This window comes from Carettochelys insculpta, chromosome 3 (genome assembly GCF_033958435.1).
Source record: "Carettochelys insculpta isolate YL-2023 chromosome 3, ASM3395843v1, whole genome shotgun sequence".
Lineage (NCBI taxonomy): Eukaryota > Metazoa > Chordata > Testudines > Carettochelyidae > Carettochelys > Carettochelys insculpta.
In genome coordinates, this window is record NC_134139.1 from 178,744,856 (window position 1) to 178,758,841 (window position 13,986).

The following is a 13,986-nucleotide window of genomic DNA, read 5'->3' on the forward strand; positions in this document are numbered from 1 at the left end:
GGAAGGAGTTTGCAGGAGGACCGGAAGGCGAGGCCGGCTTCTGGTGAGGGACCGCGCGAATTGCCGGAGGTTTGGCGTCGCTGCGCCTCCTTTTCCGGCTCCGGGATGTCGGCGAAGAGAAAAGCCGAGGCCATGATCCCGGCTGAGGAGAGCGACCAGTTGCTCATCCGGCCCTTGTGAGTGACAGCGAACGGGGGACGAAGCGGTGGGGAGGCGGAGCTTCGGCGGGGCCAGAAGGGAGGGACCGAGGGTCCTTTTCTGTCTACCCTGCACTCGTGTGTTGTGGGCGCTAAGTTTGTGGCCTAGTGTTAATATGTTGCTGTGCCGACGGTGGCTCCCAGTTGTGCGTGGCTTCCTCTGCGCGTACACCTCAATCTGCTGGGTGTTCTGTAGTTAATTTTCACTAAGCCACTGCTACGTGTATGTTCCTGGACCACCGTCCCAGTCTTACGGTGGAGTCCCAGGCGTGCCCTGAAACTCTGCGGTCTCCCTTGTGACCCAACCGAACTGGACTTAGTGATAAAATGGTCACTTACACCAAATATCACATCACATTTAGGAGCCTTCCAGTCCCTAAAGGCCTGTTGCTTACGCCTCCCAGATCATTTAGTGTCTCATACAAAGGACAATGTTCGTAACCTGTTATATAGTGAGCTAATTAAACATTTATTTAGTGGGATCCTTTCCCCGTGGGAACCCGAAATTGAGGGGGAGATGTTCTCCATGGAAACCCAAAAATGAAATGGGACTTACTGGGAGATTAAAGCAGGTGAAATATAATAGCAGACAGTTCATAATTTGAAACTATGGCAGTGATATAAGAAATAAACAGTTTCCTAAAAGTGTTTTCAGGGTTCCCAGGTTGTGTCTGGTGACCTCTGCTTTGCACTCAATATATTTCCCTGAAAGAGTCCAAACAGTCTAGGGTTGTACTGTCTTTCCTTGAATATATATTTTTTGCTTCTTTTCACAGAAGACAATCTGTCACAGTTACTACTAATGTTTTTTGTAAGCCTGTGCTCAGGAGAGTCACACGCTGCCCAGCTGAATAGCAGCGCACCCACACCTAGGTTTTGTTTCTACTGATTGTGTACATTCACACATGCCTCGATGCACATAAACATTTAATCCATACATATAAGGAAGAGATTGGAGGGAACAATGGTCACTACCCTTGTGGACTTTTCCTCTGATATTGGTGGGTAAGGAAGGCATTTGGAGTCTTTGAAATTAGGTGTTTTTTGATAAAGCTCTTCATTTGCATTCACAAGGCTTCTTTCTCATTTGGGTTATTTAGTAATGCAGGAATATACCATATGAATAATTGCTACTACATCATAACAATATACAGCTAAATTAAAAGCATGGAGTAACATCCCATTAGTTTTCATGATTTAAACCCAAAGTGAAGTTGCTCATTTTAACCTATATTAATACGCAAGCTAATTGGCCTATAGGGCTCTGGCATGAATTGGCACCTGGTCTGTCAGTGTCAAAGAATGTCCTTCATAATTTAAACTTCCAGGTACTTCACTTCACAGATGTGTGAGGGCAGTAGCTAAGCAAACAGCAGGCGTGCTGTGTAACAGTTGAGGGTGGAGAAAAGAGAGATTTAGATAAGCATATTGCATCAGACACAAGTTTTAAACATCATAGATTCCTTAAAGTATATATGGAGTAGTCAAGTGTTCAAGATATCAGGTGTGAAAAGAGCCAGAAGACACCAAAGACAAGCTCTATATCTAATGGTATTACACACAAAATAGTAAAAAGAAACACTGTACACTTACATGTATGTATTCCAATAAATGGTGTAGTTAACAGAGACCTATATATAGTAATATCTACACCCAGGCCAAAGCACAAGATAGTCATCTTTAAGGATATAGACATACCTGTGCTTATTTCTGTAAATCACATTCAGTTCTTACAGTTGCCAGACAGGAGATCATGGCCTTGTTCTTTTCCCATGCAGTGAGGCACCCACAATGCATCTGACATAATGAATGGTTTAGCTTCTTAGTTGCTTTGAGCAAGGTGTGTGAGGATACCTTGCCCAGTCCCTCCTACTGATTATTCCTTCTATGCCTATATTTATACTTGGCTCAATTGTTCTAATAATACTACAATTGATTGTATGTTGTATAAGATAGCTAAAATGCTCTTATTTGAGGTACAGCCTGCTACTCGGGAGGTTGCAAAACTGTGTGCATGGTTAACAATTTATGGTCACATCCTCTTTTTTCTTATCAGTAATAAAATGCACCAGTTTACTCCTGGTTCTTGTGGTGTGGTCATGCTGTACTATGTTGAATATGTATGATTATGCAAAAACATTCCTGCCTCAAAGCCCTTAGCCTTTCATACCTACATGCATCAGGCTTCAGACAGACCTAGGGTTTGTTTTGTTAAAAATCCATACTTTGGTCAGGACAGACATCCATGCTTTGGTCAGGACAGACATCCATGCTTTGGTCAAGACAGTCCTGTGCAGGCTCTGTCCCCCTCCTCCCCTGATAGCATCACTGTTTTTTAAGGTGTCCTGTGCAAAGCTTACCCTCCAACTTTGGCGATTGATTGTCTCTTATAGTTGGAGTCCATGAATTTGTGTGGGATTCACTTGTGTGGGGCTGAACCTGAGTGCTTACTAGAAGACTTGTGTATCTTTAGGTGCTGTTGTATTTCTAGTGTTGACTCCCTTCTATCTCACATAAAAGAACTTTTTTGCATTGTGTCAGGGTTTCAAACTGTAGCAGGAAATCCTAAGTGTTTTGCACTGGTTGTTTAAACTTAGAACCCATTTCCTGCATATAATTTAGTCAGTATAATATTTTTATGATGCTCCATAAAAGTTTTTCTAGTATGATATGTAATGCCAACAGACCCGGGATAGAACCTGTGAGCATAGGGGCTAAAGCCCTGCACTCTACCACATGAGTTAAAAGTCAGATGCCTTTCAGCCAAGGCTGTAGAGCAGAGACTTCACTCACCCCAGATGAGGTCTCAGTGCCTCTGGGTACTACATGTTTCCCTAGGCCAAGGAAGCATGTCCCGAGCTTCTGAGACCTTCCATCAGTTTTTCCCAGCCGATGCACCAGTTGTAATGCCGACAGACCTGGGTTGCCAGGCCCAGGGATAGAACCTGCAAACATAGGGTCTGGAGCCCTGCACTGTACCACATGAGCTAAAAGCCAGCTGGCTCTTAGCTGAGGCTGTAGAGCAGAGACTTCACTCACCCCAGATGAGGTCTCAGCGCCTGTGGGTACTACAGCTATAAAATTAATTATGAGAGTAAAGGAGTGGAAACTAAAGGAAAAGGCTGCAGTATCTGCTTGGTCGGATTCTTGTCCACTAAAGCTAATGGATTTATAATAAGGTTCAAGTATGGATTGGATTTGAAATAACCCTTTGTAGGGTGTTTTCTTAAAACTTTTGTAAAATACAGCTTTGTTTCTTCACAGCATTTTTGCTTTGAGCAATTCCAGAGTGTTTGAAGGTAGGCACTTGAACTTCAACAGTGTATTCTCCAAGGCCTTGTCTACACTACACAGTTTTGTTGGCAAAAGGCAGCTTTTGTTTTCAAACAAAACATTGGAGAGCTGTATGCTACAAAGATCTCTGGCTTTGCAAACAAAATAAAACTACCTTGATAAGAGGCATAGAGCTTTTTGACTCAAAGTTAGTGACAAAGTATCAGTGTAGACATTGCATTTGTTGTGTCGTAGTAACTGGCCTCCAGGAGGTATCCTCCAATGCCCGCTATGACCATTCCACTCACCGTTTTGAACTGTGCTGCCCTACATCCATCTATAAATGAGCAAGTCTCTCACTTTGCAAAGCCTTAGGAAGTTTTGAAACTCCTTGGTGTGGAGAGCTCACACTGCTGTGTTCAGGCAGCACGTGTTCCTGCTAGGACTAGAGGGGGTGGGGTGAATATCCTTGGTCTGTGGAAAAGGGAGGTTGGGAAAAGGGAGGTAATCACTGGCATTAAAACATTAATGGCAGAATCTGCTCTCCCTGGTGCTATGTTCACAGTGGCAGGTACGCAGAGTAGGCTGCAGCAGAGTTGGGGTTTAGGGGGGAAGGCTGCAGTGCTATGCAGAACCGGGGCTGATGTCAGGGTGTCACTCTCTCCCCAGCAGTGTATAATTCTCTTATCTGGGTTGCAAAGATGGGTGGGAAACCGGTTCTCCATGCACCAGCTTTTTCTTCAGGATTGGTTCCTTCTGTCTGAACTTAGTTACAGACACATTCACTGTCTTCCTGCACACACATTTCCCCAATACACACACACACTCTCATACATACTCCTCCCCACGTACTCTCCAACATACTCCCCTAGCACGCAGTCTGGTTTGCCCATTCGCGCATGCATACTCCCTGTCTCATCTCCCTGGACCCTCCAGCCCCTCTGTGGGCTTCTTGTGTTAGTGTTCAGCAATATCATTTTGGTCATATTAGCAAGTGCGTGAAAAATAACACAATCATTACAAGGTTCATAGCAAGTACAAAGACACAGTGTGCGGCTCAGCACACTACAACAACACATGGTACTGTAGCTCAATGGTAACAAGGGATGTTAACGTTTAACCAGTTAATCAGTAAGCCTCACCCTACATGGATGAGGCTCATTGGTTTCAGTTAACCAGTGGGGGCTAGAGTAGCTTGTTGTAGGCAAGGGGCTGTTCCCCACTGCAGGCGGGGGTGGCGCACTCCAGGACAATCGGAGCACCCATTGTCTGCGGCAGCCTTTGGTGCGCCGTGGGAAATGGTGCGGAGTGGATGCTGCAGCCCATCTGAGCCGAGGCCACTCTCCTGGTTCTTTCTCCTGCTTCTCCCCACTTCTGTTTTACATCCCTAATGTTACTATACTTATTCAAGATATCCCTTGACTGAATAGTCCACCCTCAACATCTTGCTCTCCCCGACCCATATTGGGTTCTCTATACCCTTTTATTCCTAATGGACACCACGATACTGAACAGCAGTGAAAGATCCTTGTTTTCTGACAGATGGCAGGTTTGCAGGTTACTAGAGCATCTGGAGAGCAGGTGGTAATCTAATAGGATACCCATGGAATTATGGGATTGGAAGAACCTTCATCATACAGTGCTGTACCTGCCCCCATGAGGCATTGCAAACCCTTCCCAAAGTGCCCTGCAGCTAGATGTCCAGTGGGATAGCTCCCCACAGTTCCCGTCTGTTCTGTGTGTCAACGCAAGAGCTGCTATTGTCAATGCGTTCCACTGACTCAGCGAGCCTAGTGTGGACGTGGAATAGGGTTTTATTATAGGGGAGACTGTACGTCACTGAAACTTACATTGACAAAATTCTCTAGAGCAGAGGGTTACATCAGCTCATCCAGATATTTGCCCAATTTTACAACAGGCTATGTAAAAACAGTAACAAAATCAGTGCAATCTAAAATTTCACATGCTGATTTGTTTATACTGTGGTATGTACTATACATCAAAATGTAACTACAATATTTATGTTCCATTTGATTTATTTTATAATGATATGGTAAAAATGCAAACATAAAGCAGTTTTCCAGGAACAGTGTGTTGTGGGTTTTGTAGTTTTATTTTTGGTTTTGTAACTAAGTAGTTTTAAGGGAGGTGAAACTTTAAACTCAAGATAAACCAAACTTCTGAGAGGGGCACAGATGCCTGGAAAGGTTGAGAACCACTGGTGCAGGCCAGTAACAGAGAGGTAGCCATGTTAGTCTGTATTCTAAGAAAACAAACAGCAGTCGTGTAGCACTTTAAATATTAATAAAATTATTTATTAAGTGATGAGCTTTTCTGGGACAAACCTACTTCTTCACATCAACAGCATATCCTTTATGGACCTCTTTGCTATATAACTGTCAGTCTCTACTGGAAACGCCATTGGTGTAGACCAGATGTACCTTGCAGTGAACTGATTGAAAGGACTGTTTAAATTAGTTTCCAAACATTTTATCTTTTAACAAAGATTGTTATCATCTTATGACTGTTTCTTGGCCTGTGTGAAATAGATTTGGTAGTTTCAGTCCAGTTGCCAGTGAATAAGTATTCACGTGACATAAAACACAATCATAGTTGGCACACTTCGTTTCAACACAGAGCCAAGGATTCACGCTGATAGAAACAAAATCTCCAAATACGCATGCATCTGAAGGAGGTGTAGGGTGGGGAAGAACAGGACACTAAAAGCAAGGAGATGAGGGCTGACATTCCTACCAAAAGCGAGTGTCTTTGAAGTTTAAATCAATTTGTTCATTCTCCTCATTCCTCTGATTTCTATCACCTTTCTTTTGTACTAATCACTGAGATTCTTGTTTCCATAATAACATGCACATGTATGAGTGGTAGTTGTTTTTTTTTTTGTGTTGGGTAATCCCATCTTTCCTTCCCTAGCATAAAGACCTATTGCAGTTACTGAGGACAGGCATTTTACTTCTGTCTAGGGAAGAACCTGAATGGTGGTGGGGAACAGAGATGGTGAAGGGAAAAGCAAAATATACTTATTTTTAAACTATATGTCTTTCAGTACTTTGACCATCTGTTTTTTGCTTTTTGTGTTTTTCTTCTTTCATTGAAAATGTTGTATCTAATAAAAAAATTAGTATACTAACTTGAATGCATTACATGTTAACTGTGAAACAATTCTGTGCTGATTTTATAGTCTCTGATACCTCAAATTCATTCAGACTAGAATACAGTTATAACATTCAGAACTGAAAGTAGTTGCTTGGACTTTCTGATTTACGCTGCACTGGGCCTTGTATCATTAATGTGGGGCGTGGGGAGAGTTCTGAGCCCACAGAAGGTGCTGGGTCTTGGGCAGAAGGGGGTGGCTGGGATCAGACTTCCCTCCCAGCCAGTCTTTCGTGGTTGGTGGCCAAGAGCCCCAGGGCTGCAGCAGCAATTTGAAAGACCCAGGCTCCCAGCTGCTGCCCGAGTACCCAGAAGTCCTGAGCCTTTTTAAATCACCAGGTCCTGGGGTGGCTGCCCCTTTTTCTCCCCCATTTTGGTAGTCCTGCAGGGCCAGCGACAGGTGTGGGGGTGGAGAGAATGTTGGTTGTGTGCCAGCCAGTCCTGCAGTTAGTTCTTAACAGAGCAGCACACCAGTCTGCTTACGTTGTGAACAGCAAACACCTCTCAAGTTATCAAAATATTTGGGGGATCAGTTTGCTTTAAGCATTTTGGGTTCTTTAGCCCATGTCTGCAACAAACATTAGCTTTCTGTCCCTAGAGAAAAGTCCTTTGCCAAATTTAGGTGTCTTCTGTGTTTTTAGCCATGGACAGGAGCTCAGTTTCATTGAATGAAATATCACTGTTGAGTTAGTGTAAATACAAATTAGCTTATCATTCTTCAGTTGGGTTGTTAGTAGAATGATGAGTCTTGCAAATAGGCATCTAAATGTACCTTAAAAAGAGTTGTAGTTAACTGAGTTTAGATAGCGTGGGTGGTTTTTATTGTTGCTAACTTTGTCCTGGATTTTCTTTTGCAGAGGTGCTGGACAAGAAGTAGGAAGATCATGCATTATTCTGGAGTTCAAAGGAAGAAAAATAATGGTGATTATTTATAGTCACCTGAACTACCAGGATCTGTTATAAAAAGCTATTGTGTGTTTAAATCCAGGTTTTTCACAAAAGCTTGGTATCAATGTTGGTCTTTTCCCAAGAGTAATATTACTCACAGTGTGACATATTAATAGAAGATTTTAATGTAGTAATAAAGGGTGTGTACACATCCTGAGAGGAAATTCAGACATCTGTGTGTAAGTTAGTAATGTGAAAGGTTAACCAGTGGCACAGCATTGATGTGTCACTGTGTGATGCTTACCAGTTCTAGTTAACCAGTGGAGACTGGAGTAGCTTCCTGTCCACTGCAGATGGGGGCTGCTTCGGCTGGGCTGGGGAAGTACCTGCCTATAGTGGGGAGGTCTACCTGTAGCACAACCATAGTGGGAATAAGGGGGGTGCTGCAGCCCAGATGTGCTGGAGTGATCACCCATTTCATTGGTTAACTTGTTAAACATGGTTAACCAGTTAAACAATTAAATGGGATTTTATGTCCCTTGCATAAGTTTTTGTGATATGAGCATAATCTAGTTTTCATGAATCTAACTTTTAACCTTGTTCATGCAGTTTTGCATAAGCACTGTTGCTTTTCCAGAGTTAATGCCTGTGTACTCAGGTGATAGAAGCAACATGTGAAAGGTTTTTCACCTGTGCTCTCAAGTGTTATTTTTGGAAAGGTGTTCCTGGAGGCTTATTGCCTATGCCAAGGCTCAGGTCTAAAAAATAAGAGCTCAAAAGGCATTCTGTTTTCCACTGAAGATAAGTCATCTAGACAGGTACCCTCAAGTCTAGCTTGGAATGAATGTATCACAATGTGTCAAAAAACAGTGAATAAGCAAAATTATTTTTTCCCTGCATGACGCTCACTTATAACCACAGGTGGAAAAAAGTACCCAAACAGTTACTTGAGTAGAAGTGTAACTGCTTTCACTTTTGCATATTTGAGCACAATAAATCTGTGATGCATGTGCATGCATGGGTTGTAGGTGTACTTTCACTCAAAGGCTACTAGAGAGTTTTGTAGACAAAACTGGGGTTTTGTCAACAAAACTCTGGGTGCATCTACACACAAAATAAGTTTTGTCAACAAAAGGGCTGTGTAGCCACTCTGGGGGGGCTTTTTTGTCAATGGAGTGGGTCAAAAGATTGATCTGCTTTTACACATAGTTGTGATCTGTCACTAGAAGTTTTGTTGGAACGTCTTGTCCAACAGTAACTTCTGTACATAGATGCTTCTAGTGTAGATGTAGCCAAGAAGTTTTCAAGAAGGACACCAGTGACTTGAACTTAGGTGCATTTGCCCCTCCCCCACAAGCAGCTGTATTTTTACTCAAGGAACCTTTTTGGAGTACTTTTTCCACCTCTGCTTATAACTCCACTATGTATTTAAGTGTGTGGTTATTAATTTATATAGATACAGGTTCAGCCTCTGAAATCCAGGACACTCTGATCTGGCAACATCCATAGTCCATCCAGCAGGGCCATAGATGTTGCTGGACCAGAGAGCTGTGGTGACCGGGAACAAGTGACAAGTATGAGTCCTGTGGCTGGACTAGGCAGTTGCAACTGGGGCAGGAGGCTGGTGGCGGTCAGAAATCCAGCAGCAAGGGGGAAGACCATGTCAACCAGGAAGCCTCCGGGAAGCCACAGCTGGGGATGGTCTCTTGGGGAGCCGGAGTCAGAACCAGGGAGCTGCAAACACAGGGAGGGAGCTGCTGCCACAGGCTGGGGTTGGACTGCAACTATGGTTGGGGCCAGGCCACCACAGCTGGGGTCTGGCCGCTACATTTGGGGGCCGGGAGCTGATGAGCTGCAGCAGCCAGGAGCGGGAGCCTCGCCAGCACCATAAAGTTGGAGGTACACTTAAAGGAAGACGATCAATGGTGATTATGTATAGTCACCTGAATAGCCAGGGTCTGTAGTAAGAAGCTGTTGTGTGTTAAATCCAGGTTCTTCAAAAAAGTCTGGTATCAGTGTTTGCACCTCCCCTCGTCTGGCAAATTCCCTGGTCTGGGACCACCACTGAGGTCCCAAGAGTGCTGGACCAGACAGGTGCAACCTGCATTTCATGTGAGTTTTAACTGTTCTTCTTCACTTTTCAGCTTGATTGTGGAATCCACCCTGGCCTGGAAGGAATGGATGCCCTCCCTTACATAGATTTGATAGATCCTGCTGAGATTGATCTCCTCTTAATCAGTCAGTAAGTTGTATTTTGAACAAGAGTTAATGCTTGCTTTGAGTTCTTGCTCTAAGCAATGTGGACTCTCAACTTTTAAGAGAGATTGGGAGTAGATGTCATTCAGACACTACTGGTATGATGAAATGACAGTTCCCAATATTTTTGTAATGTGAGCTGGTGACTGATCTGGTGAATATATCTTGAATTTATTACTGATTTAGTTTTGCCAATAAGCAGTGTGAAATTTGTCTGGTTCTCGTCCCAAGAGCAAGCCCAGTATTATCAGAATTAGTGTTCAATTGGGAACCTTGAGGTACACAGTTGGAATGTTCACCCTTAAGAAATCATGCTCCATTTTTTAGTTTTATTAATACCGTTATCACCTTCACAAACACTCCCGCTCTTTAAAGCAGACAGAGGTAAGACGGAGCTAGCTCCCACCATCCCTTGCAAAACAACTAGAAGTTTTAGTCATCTTCCTCATCTTTCCCCTCACCCTCCTCACTGCTTGTCATGATGGCATTCCCCTGACTCCTATGCTTAATGCATGTTCAGTGTAGGGTGTAGCTCCTTTTCCTTATTTGTACTTCCTCTCCCTGCTAACACTGGGGTGTCTGTCTCTCACAGATAATTAATCTTTTTATCTTAGGCTTGTCAATTAGTTACCATGGCATTCTTCTGATCAGATATCTGCTGATGTCCCTAACTAAAAATATTGCAAGCTATAAACTAGGATCTTGTGGTTACCTATTAGCAGTTCACTCATTACAACATTCTATCATGTGATCTTTTATAATCTTATGTAATAGGAAGAGGGCCTGAAACATAAACCTGTACATCAGATGCCTCATATGAGGGCTGAGGATTGGGCTAAAGTAGTCAAAAAATACTTGCTGATATGAAACAAAGTTAAGCTGTGCGCAAGAGGCAGGCCCCACTTGCAGACGTTAAGATATTTTATATAATTAAAATGCATTTATTGTACCTTTATCTCAAAATGGCGGTTTTAAAATTAGCATTAGTAGAAATACAAAATTGTTATATAGTTTGTTACTGAAAACATACTTTAGTGATTCACTTCTGTTCTGTGGTGGTCTACATGCCAACTTTGGGAACATAATTGTTAGCTTTATTCTGTTTTGTTTTGTTTTTTTCCCTATGTGTGTGAGATGTTCATTCTCTTCCCTCCCATTATCATTCTTTGTTTTCTTAAATGAAAAAAACTCCATAATTGTAAGGCTCTATAGGTATAAAATAGGTAAAATTTCAAGAAATGCGGAAGTTAAAATTATGACAGTACTGTTAACTTTTCCCTATTGCATTTTAAAATGTCTGTCTTAATATCTTAAAATATGTACAATGCATCCCAGTTAATATTGATGATCAAAGCCCAATTCCTGTGTTTCCCGTTTATTATGACGTTGCTTTAGTGTGGTAAATTAGTGAACAATTTGACCATTTAAGAGAGAGTTGAAATCAGAGTAGGTGTGATATGATGGATTTCTGAGCACAGCCAAAGAAATCAGTCAAGGGTATCTTTGCTTAAAACCGGGCCACTTACAGCCCCAGGCTGGGATTTCCTTCTCAATAAGGCAAATCTAATCAGCCATGAAAGTACCTCTGCCAGCGTCACTGGCCAGCCGGAAGCCACAGAGGCAAATGCACAGACTTCCCAGCAGCTATACCAGCCCAGACCCACAACCCCAAACTTAGGTGAGGGTTCTTAAAACCAATTTTACCAACTCCACACAGATTCACCCAAGCCCCAAAGGGTCCAGCCATAGTTCCCGGTCAGTATACACTTGGATCTGACCCAAATCACCATGCTTGCCAAATCCTTCAGATCTAACTATCTAAAGGTTTATTAACAAAAAAAGAAAGAACAGGGTTAGACAGGAAAATTGTTAAAGCAATGCTTTACATACATCAGTTACAGCTATTGATGGAGGCCAGTAATGTTATCTGCTGATTCTTGAAAATCTTTGAAATTACACCCCATAAGGGGTAGGATTCCAGCTTATATACTTTTAATTACTGGAGAATTGTAGATCCAGCCAGTTGCGGTCAGCATGCTGGAACATGGATCCTTGGGACAGGGACAAAAGAGTTTCTCCAAGATGAATGCTGTTAGATCTCTTTTATAGTTTTCCCCTTTGGAGGGGAAAAAACCCTTTCTTATTCCAGTCAGGCACTCGAGGGTCAATGTCATCTGACCCAGGTGAGCCACCGTGACAAAATGCTATTGGTTGCTGGTTTTGCTAGCACACCCCAGTCATTTTCATGGCAGATGGAATTGATGTCTGGGCATCTGATTTCAATTCCTTTGCTCGTCCCAAATCACCTGACCAGTGAGCTGCTTTCCATTGACAAGTCTCACATTTCTGAGATGTGGATTTGAATTTTGAGCCTTTGTTAAGCCTATTATCCTGGCTGGGGCTGAGTTCACACTTCCTATTGTGAAGCTTAGCATTACAGCATTACTAATACAAGTACAGAAGTAAAACCCATAATTCTACCTACCAACCTGATATGGACATAAGTAGCATACACAGATTCAGCACATCCTCAGCTTTAATTAGACATATTGCACAGGCCCTGGCACGCTGTTTGGGACCAGTAGATACAATGGACACACAAAAAGACTTCCATATCCAATATAAAAGTCCAGTTAAGTGACAGTAGGTATCAGTTGTTCTCTGTCAGAACGAGAAGTTTCATCTAATGAGTCCTGCAGAAGTCAGGACTGGGTGCAGCACCACTCAATATTTCATGAATTGGATGTTGAAGTGGGGATTATGCTTGTAAAATGTGCAGGTAATACCAGACTGTGAGAGATTGCAAGTGGTCTGGAGGACAGGATTAGCCTTGAAAATAAGCTTGACAAAATGGAAAATTGGTCTGAAATCAACAAGATAAAAGTCAATAATGACAAGAACGAAGAAAGAAAGAAACAAAGAAAGAAAGAAAAAGAAAGAAAAATCAAAAGCAAAACGCCAAATTGGGAGTAATTGGCTAGGCAGTAGTATTCCTGATGAGGATCTTAGGGATTATAGTGAATCACAAATTTAGCATATGTCAGAAATGTGATGTAATTGTGAAAAAGACTAATATTATTGGCAGAGGGTATATTTAACAGGCATGTTGCATGTTAGAGACTTAAGAGTAAGTGTCTTGCTTTACCGGGCACTGATGTGGTCTCAGATGAAGACTGTGTCCAGTTCTGTGCAACACACTTTAGAAAAGATGTGCACAAATTGGAGACAGTGCAGAGAAGAGCAACAATCTAAAAGGTGCTGAAAACCTATTTATGAGGAAAGATCTTTAGTCTTGAAAAAGGAGGCTGAGGTGTGGGGGACCTGGTAGAGAGTTCAGATATTTTAAACGCTGTTGTAAAGACAAGCGTGATCAATTGTTTGCCATGTCTGTGAAGGTAGGACAAGAAATAACCAGTTTAATCTGAACTGAGAGGTTAGATTTTAGGGAAAAAAATTGAATAGTGTGAGTACATAAGTTCTGAAATAGGCTTCCAAGGAAGGCTGTGGTATCCCCATCATCGAACATTTTTAAGAACAGGTTAGACAAAAACCTCTCAGAGATGCTCTAACTTCATTTAGATCTGCTTCAGTGTTGGGACCTACGTGTGATGACCTCTCATGGTCCATTCCAAACCTACATTTCTGTGGGTGTGGTTTGTCATGTTAATGTATTTATTGTGTTCATATGTCTATTTTAAGTTTCCATCTGGATCATTGTGGAGCTTTACCATGGTTTCTGCAGAAGACCAGCTTTAAAGGAAGAACATTTATGACTCATGCTACAAAAGCTATTTACAGATGGCTTCTTTCAGATTATGTGAAGGTTAGGTAAGTTGACCCATTGGTTGTTTTTATTGTTCCTGTCTGTCCAATGGCGGAAGTTTAACTGAAATAACACACAGATTTGGCGGGGGGGGCGGGGGGCTTTGGGTGCAGTTTGTAATTTATTTTTAAAAGACCACTGTCAGTTTAATAATCCTGTGTAAATGTATTTAAAAGTTCATTTACTCATGTTATTAATAACAAAAACCAAAGAAAATACATCTGATTTTCTCATAATTATTTGTCATGTTTACTTCTTGCATTTCCTGAATTTCTTGACAGTGGAAGTGGACGATCCAGTTTCTAGTCAATTTAACTTTTAGGTGCTAATGTTTGGGCTGCAAAGATGACAGGGAACTTTTTTTTAAATAGCCCACAA

The 13,986-nt window shown here is 42.2% G+C and overlaps 1 protein-coding gene across 1 annotated transcript in view; it reads left to right on the forward strand.

Annotated features, from left to right (window-relative positions):
• Window positions 1–40: 40 nt before the first annotated feature.
• The window catches only part of CPSF3 (cleavage and polyadenylation specific factor 3), a 49,060-nt gene continuing 35,114 nt past the window's right edge, over window positions 41–13,986 (forward strand). Inside the window, exons 1-4 of the mRNA XM_074991239.1 lie at window positions 41–176; window positions 7,499–7,562; window positions 9,674–9,771; window positions 13,485–13,613. Coding sequence (XP_074847340.1) covers window positions 106–176; window positions 7,499–7,562; window positions 9,674–9,771; window positions 13,485–13,613 — 362 coding nt within the window. The 5' untranslated portion in view covers window positions 41–105. The remainder of the gene's footprint in view (window positions 177–7,498; window positions 7,563–9,673; window positions 9,772–13,484; window positions 13,614–13,986) is intronic.